Source organism: Panthera tigris, chromosome A1 (genome assembly GCF_018350195.1).
Source record: "Panthera tigris isolate Pti1 chromosome A1, P.tigris_Pti1_mat1.1, whole genome shotgun sequence".
Lineage (NCBI taxonomy): Eukaryota > Metazoa > Chordata > Mammalia > Carnivora > Felidae > Panthera > Panthera tigris.
In genome coordinates, this window is record NC_056660.1 from 93380270 (window position 1) to 93396379 (window position 16110).

General features: G+C 42.6%; 1 protein-coding gene across 1 annotated transcript in view; it reads right to left on the reverse strand.

Moving 5' to 3' along the window:
* The window catches only part of PGGT1B (protein geranylgeranyltransferase type I subunit beta), a 62177-nt gene that overhangs the window by 12358 nt on the left and 33709 nt on the right, over positions 1–16110 (reverse strand). The window contains exons 6-7 of the mRNA XM_042982515.1: positions 10758–10803; positions 1428–1612 (exon numbers count right to left, since the gene is read on the reverse strand). Of these exons, the coding sequence (XP_042838449.1) occupies positions 1428–1612; positions 10758–10803 (231 nt within the window). The remainder of the gene's footprint in view (positions 1–1427; positions 1613–10757; positions 10804–16110) is intronic.

The following is a 16110-nucleotide window of genomic DNA, read 5'->3' on the forward strand; positions in this document are numbered from 1 at the left end:
TATTATATTACGTATAGTACGCCACCATAAAAGAAAAAAAAAACGCTGATGGGGAACTTTATGGTGGATAAATCAGGTTTGACGATTCTGGAGCACTTTGATCACAAGGAGATAAACAGAAATTATGTGCCTCTTGACGTGATGATGCAATAGGAAATATACATAATCACTGACTAGTTAATGATTTCATGGAATTGTGGTTGATTTTTAAGATGTGATAATGACACCATAGTTCTGTTTCTTAGAAAGTTATTTCTAGTTAGGAATTACACTGAAAATTTTCCAGATAATATGAAAAATGGTATCTGGAATCTGCCCTAAAATAATACAGTGATGGGGAGGGAAGGGAGCTGGAATATGGATAAGACTGGCTGGCTTTGTGACAAAAGCTGATGAGTCTAGCTGTGGACACGCAGGGGTTCATTACACTGTTCTACTTTTGAATATGTTTGAAATTTTCCCTAATTAAAATCAAAGGAGTACACTTGAGGAATGGCAATAGAAGTGAGGAGAGAGAGGGAGATATACTTAGTTTTATATCATTCCGTTTTCAGGATTTCAGAATTTTAGAAAATAGGATATTACATAAAAGATGAATGGACTTTTGTTAGATTTCAGAGTATCAGAATTAAACTATATATTTTAAAAGTGAAAGGCAACTTCAAGATAGAGAAAACTTGTGGGTACTTAGGGGCTCATAACCTTATGGCATTAGGTACGACAAAAGGTAAGAGATGGAGAAAAATGTCAATCCGTTGGGGTTAGGCAAACAAACTGATAAAAAACTAAAAATCACAAATAGTTTTTAAAGAAATGACCCATGGTTTATCTTTTCAGATTAATAACTTCCCATAAAGCCTTTATTGGGATCACGTTCAGACACAGCCCTACTCTAGAGAGACCACTGGTCATTTATGGTAACCAGTTTCTTACGACCTTATACCTTGTACCTTACACTTCTTTACTACGTTCTAGGCCACTTAAGTTTTATAAGAATGGAAATTTTCAAGAAGCACAACAGGTAACTGAACTCTATGGAAAAACCATACATAGAGTAGCTTTGCCTGAGCAGCAGAAAAAATGAAGCGGCCTGACTGTAGCAGTATTTAAAAAATTTTTTTTTAACATTTATTTATTTTTGAGACAGAGAGAGAGCATGAACGGGGGAGGGTCACAGAGAGAGGGAGACACAGAATCTGGAACAGGCTCCAGGCTCTGAGCTGTCAGCACAGAGCCTTACACGACTCTCGAACTCACGGACCGCGAGATCATGACCTGAGTCAAAGTCGGACACTTAACCGACTGAGCCACCCAGGCGTCCCAGAATGTAGCAGTATTTAATGAACATGACAAAGACCAAACCTTCTAGAGCACAGTTTACATCAACACATAGCACAGGTTTCTCAATTTGACTTTTTTTCTCTTACCTTTAGAGTTGCTCCTACCCAAAAAGAGTAACAGGTGTCTACAGGCTTATTAGGTCTTCCATGATAACCATTTTGTTGCCTCATTATACACCACCTCTTTATCCGGTTCAATTCTTTTTCTGAAAAAACTTCTTCTAGTTTACCCATCAGACACAGTGATGCAATGCCACAAAAAGTCGATCCTCCTGTTAATTGAAACCACACAATACTTCAAACTTCAAACTAGATACCCAGGAAAATAGTATAAAATGGCCAGAGGAAAAAAAAAAATAGTGGTTACAGAATTCTAGAAGACAGTCAGATACGAGTAAATTTAGAAGACAATTAATTACACCTTTAAAATAACCACAAAGCACTGAAGTCTTCAATATTAATTTGAAGAAACAGAAAATAACTGAAAATAATATGTAGCTGTAAGAAATACTCTACTTATGAAAAACAAAAGACTTGGGAGGGTAAGGAACATGTTCAAAATTACACGGTTTAATGGAAGGGCTGAAACTCAAACCTAGGTCAACTCCTCCCTGTCCAGGTCTCTGTCACCCAAGTCTGATTTAATTCCTCTGAAGATGGCCCAATGCTCATGAACCGTGGTGCCACTTGCCTGAGACTACGGACTAATTATGACATGTAGCACAGACAAGCTAGAAGCGGATATGCAGAAAGACCTACTCAGCTTAAAACATTTAAGGAAGGAAAGTCTGAGCGAGGGTGCTGGGGGTGGGGCGAGGAGAAAAGCCTATCAGGAAAGACATGCACAGTGAGTCCCATTCACTGTGGTAGATTGAAGGACGCACCCCAAAGAGAGACACGTCCAGGCCCTGATGCCTGGACCACGTCAATGTTACCTCCTATGGCAAGAAGGACTTTGCAAATGTGATCACAGATCTCTCGTTGGAGGGATTGTCTTGGACTATCTAGGAGGGCCCTAAATGCAACCACAGTGTCCTTATGAAGCGGGGCAGAGGGAGATTAAACTACAGAGGAGGCACTGTGACTATGGACTGACTTGGCAACACATGTGGGGACACCGGCAGCCACCAGAAGCTGGCAGAAGCAAAGGAAGAGATTCTCCCTTGGTGTCTCCAGAAGGAACCAGCCCTGTCAACATCTTGATTTTAGCCCTGTAAAGTGCAGTTCAGACTTGTCTTCCAGAACTGCAAGAGAATACATTTGTGTTGTTTTATACCCCTAATTTTGAGGCAAAAATGTTACAGCAGCAACAGGAAACCAATACACTTGGAAAGGTGATTCCTTTCCTTTGGAATTGAAAGGTCAGTCTTTTTCCACAAAGGAAAAGAAAGAACTTTGCACTGGCACTATCTGCTGTCAAGTCCAAACAATATGAAAATACTTATATTTCCAATTTATCACGACTTCAGCTAGTGATGAATTTCAGCAATATAGATGGATGGTTTCTAAAATGCTTCATCCTTTCCTTTCCTTTCCTCCTTCAACTTTCCTTTTGCTGTTACAATGCTTGCATGCATTCTCTGGCAAAGGAAAGTGTGCATTCCCTCTAGAAAACTCAGGGCAGCCATCACATTAAAAAAAGTCACTGTCAGGGTGCCTGGGTGGCTCAGTCGTTAAGCATCTGACTTCAGCTCAGGTCATGATCTCACGGTTTGTGAGATCGAGCCCCGCTTTGGGTGAACTCGAGCCCTGCTTCGGGTGAGGCCCATTTCTCTCTCTCTCTCTCTCTCTCTCTCTCTCTCTCTCACTCTTTCTCTCTCAACACCCCCCCCCCCACCTCGGCCCCTCACTCACCTGTGCCCTCTCTCTCAATAAAACAATACTATTTAATCTTCAGAATTTTTTCCAGTGACTTGAGAGATCTATGTTAGTCATGAATAAATTAGAAAAATAAAACAAATTTATAATAACCTTTTAAAATAATTCCTATTAAGCAACTAATTTTATTGCCTCTTTAGTAACCCACCAATTTCAATTTCTCTTTCATGACAACCTGGCCACGACTTCAGGTATCATTACATCATTAAAAATAAAGTCTCCAAAAGGTAACAAATATTCATTAACTACAAAAAAGTAAGGGGGCCTGGCTGGCTCAGACAGAGGAGCATGTGACTCTTCATCTCAGGGTCCTGAGTTCAAGCCCCACGGTGGGTGGAGAGATTACTCAAATAAAATTTTAAAAACAAAGCCAAAAGAAAACAAAACAAAAAACTACCAAAAGTAAAAAGAGGCACTTAACTGTTACTCTCCAAATTACTTGTTAGGATTCTTTAAAAGCAAACTGGCACAACTCAAAGTAAAAATACTCTTTACTTTGCCCAATCACCAGTTTTGCACAATGATAGTTTCTTAAGTCTGAGCTCTGAGTAGCCAAAAAACACTTACTGCAAAGTCTATGCTTTAAGCTAAAATTCATTTACCAACATTTACCCCTGAGAGGTTCTTGTTTTACACAAAATTCTAAAAAAGTATTTCTAAAACCTGGATTAAAAGTATTACGTTAGAAGAGTATTAGAGGCAGATATAAACACAGCAAGAAAAGCCAGATAACATCTCAGTAAGTCAATTAAGAAACACCATAAAAAAGTAGGCACAGGAACTCCTATTTTTTTTAAGTTTATTTATTTATTTTGGGGGGGGGGCGACAGAGAGAGACAGAGACAGAGAATCCCACGCAGGCTCTGTGCTGATAGCACAGAGCCTGACACAGGGCTCGAACCCATAAATTGTGAGATCATGACCTGAGCGGAAACCAAGAGTCAGACACTTAACCAAATGAGCTATCCAGATGCCCCAGAAACTCTTTTTTCTCTCAGGATTCATGATATAAAAGTAATAGGCCAGAAAAGCTAATATGATTCCATGAGTCTTCCAAAATATTTCTACTCCTTAATCCAGAAGAGAAATAGTCAACTCTTTGACATAATTTCCTAAATTACTTATATAGTTATTTATATATTCTATATATTCATATATTTGTTTATATAATAATTATTATTTATTTAGCCCCCAAAGAGCTAAATAAGGTTATGTCAATGACCCTACAAGCTTCAAAAAATTTCAAGAATATTACATCGTTAAAGTATAACACAAAATTGCTTCTCATAATAATTATCTGAATTCAAGAAAAGGTTAAGTTGTGTTCATTATGCCTTGGTAAAATACCCTTCTTTACTGAAGGCTATTATGGCAAGAGATATTAACACACAAGCAAAGAGAAAGATCAAAACCGCTGAGTTTGCCACCTAAAGCGCGACTCTTCAGCCACATGGATAGTTACCATGTGGAGAATGCCGCAGTCACAAGACATCACAGATGGAAGGGACCACCGAGGTCGGGTCTCTCTAACAATCTACCTCAGTTCTCCCAGGGGCAGGGTGAAGGAGGTATTCCTGACTCTAGTCCTGGATGCTAGGACTTACCTACAGTTTAACAGTATAACAGGTGTAAGTTAACTAAATGCTCCCATAAGGTGTTAAAACCCAATTTTAAGCATTCTCTTAGTATTTATTTGCATGTACCAAATTATCTGAAGGAATCCATGTACTCTGAAATACATAATTTAAGATGGTTAACAATCACATAGCTAGGAATAAAATAAAAGGTACATAAATAACAGTAACTATACCATTTTATACTTAAACACCTGGAAAAGGTAAAGTGAGGAAAACTCAAGGGAACTGAATGCTTAGGTGAAATTAGGCCCAAAAGTTGAGTATTTCTCTTTTGGATTAGGAGTAGAGATGTTCTGGAAGACTCGTGGAATCACATTAACTTATCTGACCTATTACTTTTATATTATGAATCCTGAGAGAAAAAACAGCTTTAATCCTAGCAAAGCAGGAAAACCCAATTCTTCCAGACACAAGAGCACTTTACCCTACAACTGTACTAGCGCATAAGCCACTCACTCACTAGGATAAGAAGGGATCGTCATATCTGATGGTCACAGCCTAGAAGCATATCATGTGCCTGTGCTGTCTGCAGGACGAACGAGCTCTCGGCAGCAGCGGGAGAAAAGCAGATGAACCATGGCACAGGTACGCAGCCCAGACTCAGCCTCCCCAGCTTCAGGACGCAGAGAGGGACGGAGCACAACCAATTCAAATACTTACTGGACAACCACAATGTACAAGGGCAAGCGGAGTCAGACACGAATGAGACATCTGGCACAGAAGACAAGGCACATGCGAAAATGGTATGAGCCAGGTATTACAAGGAACACAGAAAAGGGAGCAGCTGCTCGGGGCTGGGCAATGAGATACCACGGACAATCTTACACAGGGAATGGAACAAGGCACAGGAAGACAGGCAAAACTCTGGAGGTTTCAGGGGAAGGGAAAAGAGGAGCAGCAGGTGAAGGAAAACACTTCAGGCAAACGACGGACAGTATTCGCCAAGCCCGGAGGTGAAAGGGCATGTGAGGACATTTGGGGAATATGTGTTCTCTGCAGCCTGGAATGCATGGCAGGGGTCACTCACGAGCGGTCTACAAAGCTAGGCTGGAAAGGGGCATGGAGAACTAAAATGAGGGCACAAAGTCACTGCTGAGAAGCACCTGGGTGACTCAGTCGGTTGGGCAGTGAACTCTTGGGACTCTTGATTTCGGCTCAGCTCATGGTCTCCAGATTGATGGGATCAAGCTCCATGTCAGGCTCCGCACTGACAGTGTGGAGCCTGCTTGAGATTCTCTCTCTCCCTGACCCTCCTGTTTGTGCTCTATCAAAATAAATAAAAAAACATTAAGAAAGAAAGAAAGAAAGAAAGAAAGAAAGAAAGAAAGAAAGAAAGAAAGAAAGATGAAAGAAAAGAAAAGAAAAAAGAAAAAAGGAAAGGAAAGAAAAAAGAAAAGAAAAGAAAAGAAAAAAGGAAAAAGAAAAGAAGAGAAAAAAAAGAAAGAAAGAAAGAAAAAGAAAAAGAAAGACAGATACTGCTGAGCAAGCACAGGGTTTCATCTGGGCTGACACATACCAGATACATGAGCCTACTAGGTTCAGTCACACTCAGTAAAATGACAATGGCTACTGTGGTGGTTTGGTACCGTGTCAACTTGGCTAAGCCAGGATTCTGCTTCCCAGAATCCCCTTCCCTATCCGGTCTGGAGTCTGAGAAATCTGGGTAAGATGTGTGAGAAGGAAGAGAAGCAGCAGCCACTATCCTGGCTGGGGGTTCAGGGAGGCAGGGGACAAAGGCAGAGGTGCTGGGAGGTTTCAACTCGGCCCCCCGCCCCCGCCCCCCCCCCCCATCCCCCAAATATTCAGAATGTGAGTCTGCTTTACTCCCTGCCCTGGGGACCCGAGGCCCATAGCCAGATGCCGGAGCAGCAGCCCCCACCGGAGTCCACTACCACAGTCCTGTTCGGGCAGCTCCATGTGGCTTTCCAGATTCTCCAGCCAGGTCTCATGGTCCACCTGGGCCAGGGCTTCACGAGGGCTTGTCAGTGACTTTTCTCCGACGAATCAACTTCCCCTTTTAGGCCTTACTTCTCCATCCTCTTCCAAAACTGTGTGTAACCTTATTCCTACAATAAATCCCTATTCTCCACTACTCATGGTGGTTTTGCTTCTCTGATCGCATACAAAGATTCCCACTCTCAGACGGCTGGTGTGAGGATTAAAGAGACTAAATGGTGGCTGGCACAGAGCAGCTGCTCAATAATAACTTCTCTGTAGATCAAGGATTATAAACTATGGGGGAAAACTGGTATAAATGCAAATAAAAAAACAGAACAGCAAAATAAAATAGAACATGAGACCATATGTCCCAAATTCTGGATATCTGGCTCATACGGACAGAAAAACCAGCAGATCTGGTAGTAGCTGTTCTGCATTCCTGAATAGCAAATACACGCTTGGGTGAAAGAAGAAAACGATGGTTTTAAAAGTGTGCAACTTGAGATGAAGTGCTCTGAAGGGAGACGTGCCTGGCAGGCAGGTGGAAGGGCGCTTGTACGTCTGAAGCAACAGTATAGATCTGGAGAGAGAGTGCTGGGAGCCATAGCACAGGGATGATTAATAAAGAACCAACCATTAGTTCATCCAAGTGTGTGCCACACTTATACGTGTGGGGGATAAGGAGTGACTAAAAGAGGCAAAGATCTCTGTTCTCAGGTGGGGACAGAGAGACAATGAACAAACCGATAAAATATAATTCACAGAAAAACAGACAAGGGGATAGGGAGCAGAGCATGTGTATGTGATGTGGGTGATTTGCAATCTCAAAAATGATCATTAAAAGCAAATCATCTGAGCCAAGACTTGAGGGATATGAAACAAAGCCAAATGTAAGCTCGAGGTGAGGGTGGAGAACACAGAACAGCAAGCACAAGAAAGAACAACCTGGAGATTCAGAAAGGTGAATGGCTCAAAGGGAAGAAGAAAGGTGGGTCGAGGTACGGGTGAGAGAGGAAGACACGAACACAGTGAAGGAGCCAGAGACAGCCTGTGAGGAAGCCAGGCACTTGGAGCGTATGCTTCCAGAAAGGAGGGGAGAGGCTGACAGCTCCCGGGGCTTCAACAAACAAGGTGAGGAGTGAGAGGGCGACAACGGTTTGAAATGTCAACCACTCAAGACTTTAAATGAGAAACTTCCAAAGTTGCTGAAGGCTTACACAGAAGGTTGAAGAACAAGCCACTCGTGTAGAAAGGTGAATAGTGTATTTGGACTGCTAGTCTAAAAAGATTAACAGAAAGAAGGGAGAAGATAAAGACGAGAAGGGCGGCCAAACTGTAGGCTGACTTCTGAGGAAGGGTTTTTGCAGCGCAGAGAAGGAACGGAAAGCAGGGAAGGAAAGCCACAGCCACCATCTAACCTCACAGCACACCAAGAACATGGTAATATCTGACCTGTGTAGGCGCGCTGTGTAGACTCACTATACAGGCTCATTGTATAGGATCACTGTGGTAGACACACTGTGTAGACACATGGTGGTAGACTATGTAGGCACACTGTGTAGGTTCACTGCATAGACGCACTGTGCAGACACACTGTAGACGCATTATGGCAGACTGCAGGTGCACTGCATAGACACGGTGTAGTCTCACTGTTTAGACACACTGTGTAGATGCACTGTGTAAACTCACTGTGGTAGACCGTGTGGGCACACTGTATAGACACATGGTGTAGGCGCACCGTGTAGACACACTGTGGTAGACTCACTGTGTAGGCACACTGTGTAGACACACCGTGTAGACACAATGTGGTAGGCTCACTGCGTAGACACACTGCGTGGGTGCACTATGTAGACACACTGTTGTAGGCTGACTGTGGTGCCCTAAGAGGGGCTCCTGGCCAAAGGCCATCTTGCTGGAGATTCCAGACACAGCTCTGCTCAGCTGTCCCAAAGGTGGAGGGAGCAGCATCCCGGCATACCTGGAGCCCACTCACAGGACACCAACACACTGTGGCACTCTGAGTGGGACACCCTCCTCCAGGGCTTTGGGTCTCCAACCCAAAACTTTAGAGAGAAAAGAAAGATGTAAGCTTTCTGGCTGGAACCACGGTCCATGACTGATGATCTTGATGGGTGTAATCCTATTCAAGTCACACAGACTTAAAATCACACCTAGCGTGACTCGGCAAGATTTTTTCCTGACAGGATCTGTCAAAGAGTATCATGTCTGAGCGGCCCTCGGTTTCCTGTCCCGGCGAATGCAATTCCAATTGCCCAGGAACAACAGCGTCTGTTCTACAGTCTACTGTTCTACAGTCTACAGTCTACGGGTAACGTTTCCCCTCAGCCAGAGTGCCCGTTAACACCCTCTACAACAGCGAGCATGAGACCCTCTCTTCTGGGAAATTCGCAGACACCAGACTTCCCCTTTGCACAAGTATGAGTACACATCCCTCCTCATCAAGTGGTGGTGACCAGTGACAGAAAGACTACGGCGGCTTGCCGCAGCCCCGATCTCACACAGACTGAGGCACACGTGGAATCATGGCGTCCCAACTACAGGATGGCTTCAGAGGAAACACTGACACGTCCGCTACATACCCCTTAGCGATACACACTTTACAAATACCTACATCGAAGGAGGGAGTGAAGATGCGTGACAGGGAGGAGAGACCTGAGAGGACAAGGGCCCCAGGGAAATACAAAGATACGGGGCCAGAGAGTGTATGTAAAAAGTGTCCTTTTGTAAAATGTGTTTATAGTTTACAAACCACTTTCCCCCTTATCTCTCAGAATCCTAACAATAATCTTAAAGTTAAAGAAAGATCCAATTATTTCCAGTCTGTCAGAGAGACTGAGGAGCCAGGTCCCATTGCGGGTACCAGGGCTGAAACCCATTCTCACTGCTCTGCCATGCTGCAGGCACAGACAGGTTGCTGTAATAAAGAGGAAACCTAAGGAGTTCACTCAGAGAGCCTCCTTGATCTAGGCTCTCTCTCTCTCTTTTTTTTTTCTTTCCATGTTTATTTATTTTTGAGAGAGACAGAGACAGAATGTGAGTGGGTTGGGGCAGAGAGAGAGGGAGGCACAAAATCCGAGGCAGGCTCCAGGCTCCGAGTTGTCAGCACAGAACCCGACACGGGCCCAAACCCACGAAGTGCGAGATCATGACCTGAGTCGAAGTTGGATGCTCAACCAACTGAGCCACCCAGGCGCCCCTAGGCTCTCTCTTTTTAAAAAAAAAAAGGAGCATGGCTGGGGCGCCTGGCTGCTCCGATAGTGGAGTGTGCGACTTTGATCTCGGGGTTGTGAGTTCGAGCCCCACACTTGGGGGTAGAGATTACCCAAAAATAAATCTTTAAAAAAAAAGAAATTTAAAGAGCATGGCAGTTTATTTACTCCTACATGCGAATAGTCAATTTGAAAGACATCAGGCTACTGATGTGCTGACAAATGAAGTGCATTATCTCCCTGTATTCTGGTTCCGCCCAAAGTGGGGAAAATGGGGAAAGGAGAAATTGTATCAATGCACATACTCTATGCAGCAAAACGTTTTCTGACTATGACTAAAGACTATTAGATTAAAAATGTTCTTTTCTTCACAAATTCATGCCTAACAATTCTGCATCGAGCCCTTTAGTGTTATGCCAAACAAGAAAACTTGGTGTTTTCTAGTGCTAGCTTGAGAAATCACCCCAGGATATTTTCATGCAGCTAACGCTCAAATAGGTAAATAGAAAACATTACTAGAAAAGTATGAATATCCCGTCTGAATAATCTCTGATTACTGACCAAGGAGCGGTTCAAACTGGCACAAGTTGTCAAAAGAAAGGAGTAGGAAAGAAGACAGCCAGGCCGTGCCACAGGCTGACACAAACTTCTGGGGGCCTCAATGTCGAAGACACCATGATGTTATTTAAAGAGACAAAAGAAACTACACGTTCATTTATGTTAAGATGTCTTACCATGAGATTCAAGTCCAGCTCCCTGTGCCAGCCCATTGTCATAGGACTGAAAAAGAAAAACATCGTTCAGTTTAATGGGGAAAGGATAAAAAATAAGTAAGTCCTCATGCTAATTTTTTGTTTCTTGAGCCACTTTTATTTCTCCCTTATATCTTCTAAAATACTCACTCTTTCCTACAAAGGGGTAGTTCGAGCATTTTCAAGTACCTGATCTTATCTTATCCACCAAGTGAAATCACTAAACGCATACAGTTTGCACATTCTGAGATAGATTGTTCAGATAGCATCTATAGATTTGACTTCTACCAATAAAAAGATCCAACCCTTACTCTTTTCCTATTGCAAGAATATACAAGTTTAAGGAAAATGGAGACTCTATACTCATAAAATATTATAAACATGAAACAAGCCTATTTTGAGACTTTTGGGCAGCCAAGGATCACAGTGCCTGCCTACCTTTGGATCTCCCCACATATCCTGCAAAATCAAAACAGAACAACAATGCAACTATATAAAACTGAAACCTTAGAGAAGCTGGAAGACACACAAAGCTATAAATTACCTGCCTGTAGAAAAAGAAACGTCAAATCCCAGCAAGCTGCCTCTCACATCCCGCCACCTTTCTGCAGAGAGTAAGGGAAGTGTACGGAAAATCGTGAGGAAGGGAGTGGCAGGGAGCCAATGGGAGGCCTGAGACTCATCTAAAATTACTGCCAAAAGGAGAAGGTCCACCCTAGGCTGGCGAAGGACAGGCAGTCTTTGCTTTGTGCAGATCGGATATTACGAAGTCTGGGTACCATAACTTAAACAACACGATACGGATTCAAATGTCAGTCCCCACGGTGTATTAACTGTGGGCAACTGCGTGGAGTACAAACTTGATGCTAGCACCTCAGTTCACAAATCGCTACGTGAATAACAGATGTGCATCACAATCAGTAACCAATCCAGTCTTCTTTTTCAAAGTCTGTTAGTCATGGGTCACTGCGCTTATTATTCAGTTCATGCACGGACAGCAAAGCGTAGGGGTGCGTTGTCTCTTTGTCTTAGTAATAAACCCACATGACGTTTTCCAAAAACAGAACCAGAAGAATAGACTGGCCACCAAAGATAAAAGTGCAGTAAAGAAACGAAAAGCAGTACCACTAGAAGTGAAAATGAGATCAAACACGGAGTTTAGAAATAGCTGATCATAAGAATATGGACAGCACCACTGTCTGAGACCAGATACGACGTCAGAAGAGTAAGTGAAGGCACAGCATCTAAGTGGGGACAATGGCCATGATGACAAGGATGGAGACATTCTAGAGAAGGGATGCTGGCAAAAAACTTCACAGGAAAGGAATCCTTCAAGTTATTTCACAACAATGACACCACAAAGGATAAAAGGTTGGATGCTGCTACAAACCTAGGAAGGAGTCTAATCATTTACCATGACAGAAAAGATGTTTACCCCGTACGTAAGTTACACAACAAAACCAAGGCAAACACCGTTCAAACTACTCCCTCTCCCTCCTCTCTCTCCCTCCATACATATACTTTTTTTTCCCCAAACACTTTAACTCTCACTATTTCTAATGTTTTAAATTACAATGTACTAAAACTGGTTTCACCACTTAAAAAAATTCTCTGTACATCTGTAACTGCTAGAGAGTTTGACATTGTGGCAACAAGTTGGTATGGGTCACAGAGCAGTGCTGATTCCTTCCTGACCCCCATGACTCAGATCACTGTCCTCACTTCAGCTGAAGTGACAGTGACAGTCTCTGTCACAGTCTGGCTCCACCATGCAAAGTGAGCGCTGCCTGGACGGCCTAAGTTCTGGCAGAGCAGAGGCCTGACTGCCGGAAAGGAGTCTACAGCACTCACAGGGCATGACTTTGGTAAATCAAGTTAACAAGGAAGGGAGACAGGCCCTCTGCAGATCAGGAATAAAGGATGCTCAAAGGAGCAACATTAAGAGACCCTGAGAAGCAAGAGAAACAACCTCTCTCCTACCAGAAAATCATGAACACACAACACTTTCCCCAGCATGAAAAACACAAACACAAAACAACCACCAAATCAAACTCCACAAAAACTCATGAAAGAAGTCACACTTGGTTGACTGAAAAGAGTGCACTCTGGGTTTTTAAAAAAATATTTATTTTTTGAGAGAGAGAGAGAGAGAGAGAGAGCGAGCGAGCCAGCAAGGGGCAGAGAGAGAGGGAGAAAGAAATTCCAAGCAGGCTCGGCACTGTCAGCACAGAGCCCGGTGTGGGGCTCAATCTCACCCAACTCTGAGTTCATGACCTGAGCCCAAACCGAGTTGGAAACTTTACCAACTGAACCACTTAGGCACCCCAAGAGTACACTCAAATAGGGGCTTGTGTAAGAAAAAAGAATATCCATGAAATGACTAAACAGACAAATCTTTACGAAGTAACTCTGGAAAGAAAACACAGCAAATGAATGAAAACATCTCGGTGTATGCAAATCTGCCCCCATTTCCCCCAAATGGCCATAAAACAGAAGAAAATTGTAATACAGCACCCCAAACTCAGGTGCTTACTATCAAGCAAGCAGCTGGGGGTATGAAAATGAAACTGAAAATTAAGAACAGAAAGGACAAACAGTAGGAAGAAATGAAGTTCAATGACTGCAGGGAAGAAACAGAAGAAAATAAGGAATAATAAGACCAAGGAATAGTAGTCTCGAAAGAAAAGACAATAAGGGACACTGAAGAAAAGGCAGAAAACAGCCAAGAGACTAAAACTGGGATACAGAAATCAAAAAGGTCAGAGAGAAAATGACTGAAATGAAAGACAAGCAAAGAAGAAAGAACATACACAAAATTGGAGTACCTAGAGAACAAAGCAAAAAACGGACTGGAACTTGGGGTTAGCTAACTATGGGCTACAGGCTAAATGTGGCCTGTGGCCTGGCTCTGTAGAGTCCTGGGAGTGCAGAAAATGGTCAAGCTCACTTGAAATGCAAATTAAAAATACATTGAGAGAGCATTTCTCACCCACACAAGACGGATAAAAATTAAAGAGGATGACAACTCATTCCACTGAGAGGCAGTGTGGAAAAGGCACTCTCCTACAGTGCTGGGAATATAAACTGGTCCACCCCTTTTTTGGAGAGAAAATGGCAACATCTGATAAAACTAAATATGCATTTTCCTTTAGATCAAAAAACCGCACTATTAGGAATTCATTCTGAAAATCTGTCTCCAACACATAAAAGCAAATGAAGATGGTTATTAGTTTCAACACTGTTTACATTTGGAAAATATGTACTTCACCTATGGAAGAGTTCAAAAAAGTCATTTATGGAATGGAATAGTACAAAACTAAGTATCTTAGTTTTTTTTTATAAGAATGAACAATAAAAACGTACACATCTGGGGGTGCCTGCGTGGCTTAGTCAGTTAAGCATTCGACTCTTGATTTTGGCTCAGGTCGTGCTCTCACGGTCCCTGAGTTCGAGCCCCATACTGGACTCTGTGCTGACAGTATGGAGCCTGCTTGGGATTCTCTCTCTCTCCTCTCTTTCTCTCCCCCTCCCCCCCATGGTCTCCCTCGCTCTCAAAATAAATAAATAGACTTTTAAAAAAATGTACATATCTGCTCATCAAGAAGAAATACAGGAAGGCCAAACCAAACACTAATGAGATTGGTTCCCTACAGAGTGGTGGTAACAACAAATGTTAGGAAAGGGGGAGTTAGGAAGGGAGCAAAGACAAAAGGGACAGGAGACAGGGAGTTACACATCTTGGAATATCTCTTTTTGTACAGCTCTCACTTTCAGAACCAAGTCAGTATTTAAAATATTAAGTAAGTTTAAAAAAAATTTTTTTAATATTTATTTATTTTAGAGACAGAGCACAAGCAAGGGAGGGGCAGAGAGAGCCAGAGACAGAATCTGAAGCAGGCTGCAGGCTCTGAGCACTCAGCACAGAGCCCGACATGGGGCTTGAACCCACGAACCATGAGATCATGACCTGAGCCAAAGTCGGATACTTAACTGACTGAGCCACCCAGGCGTCCCCAAATATTAAGTTTTTTAAAAAATCAACAAAATTGGGGCAAACTCTAAAATGGAACCCAAACAGAAACAAACTCAACTATATTTAAAAAAAATAACATAACCATAGTAAAGGGGGGAAATAAAAGAAGTAACTCAAGTATTTCTTAAATATGGTATTTTGATTTATATACCCTCAGGTTCAAAACAAAGAGACCATGTATTCTGGATAACGGTAACCAGGTTGGTCACCATCAGAGAAAGGAGTTACAAAAAAACAAAAAAAGGAAGATGATTAAAAAGGAACTCTGTGGAGGGTGCTTGGGTGGCTCAGTAGGTTAAGTATCCAACTCTTGGTTTTGGCTCAGGTCATGATCTCATGGTTCAGGACATCGAGCCCTGCATTGAGCTCTAACTGACAGCACAGAGCCTGCTTGGGATTCTCTCTCTCCCTCCCTTCCTCCCCACCCTCTCAAAAATAAATAAATATTAAACAGAAAGGAACTCTGTGGTGTTGGACTAAAATCCGAGGCATCAACAGGACTCACGGTTTTTAATACATATGTAAAGTAACAGAGAGGTATGTGTAAGGGAGGGTGTGTTTGCGTATAGACGCATGCATGTACACATTTCCTAGCTTGGCTTGCTGAGAGAGGGGCTAGAAGCAATGCTACCCAGGACCATGATCATAGCCAGGGCCCAAATCCTCATTTCTACACACCATCCTCCAATAAGAACCAGGGCTCCTTGAAAAAATGATCAATTCCTGGGCTATGGCTAGGAAAGTAAAAGATGAACCTGGAATATCTTGTGGCAGAAAGCAAAGGGCTGCTCAAAGCATACAGGGGGAAAGACCAAAAAAGGCACAAGCATCTGCTTGAAGGGGTTCTCACCGGCTGAATCTGGGACAATCTGACCATTAAAATAAATAATGATAGTAACAGGTAATAGCCCACTGGATCAAATAAGAATCTGGAGTTCAAAGTGATATGGATAGACAGAGGTAAAGAGAAAGCTTTTTCTAAAAGCAGAATTTCAACTGAAAATTACAGAAGAAATGACACAGCTGGAAAATCAATTGCATACCAACACTAGCAGACAAAGAACCTGTTAGCCCAGACAATCTTATTATAGTTGGATAAAGTCTGATGAAGGATAGATTATTTGACAGTCTCCAAAACATCTCGCCACAAGATACTGAATCCTTCTAGGTGGAAAAATTCTAACTCTACAGAGAAAAATACGGCATACACCACCTTAATCGAGTGATCAAAAGTTACTATCACTGGTAACAGGGCAAGTCAGTATGCTACACTCCCAAAGACAACACGCTGAGGAGTGACAC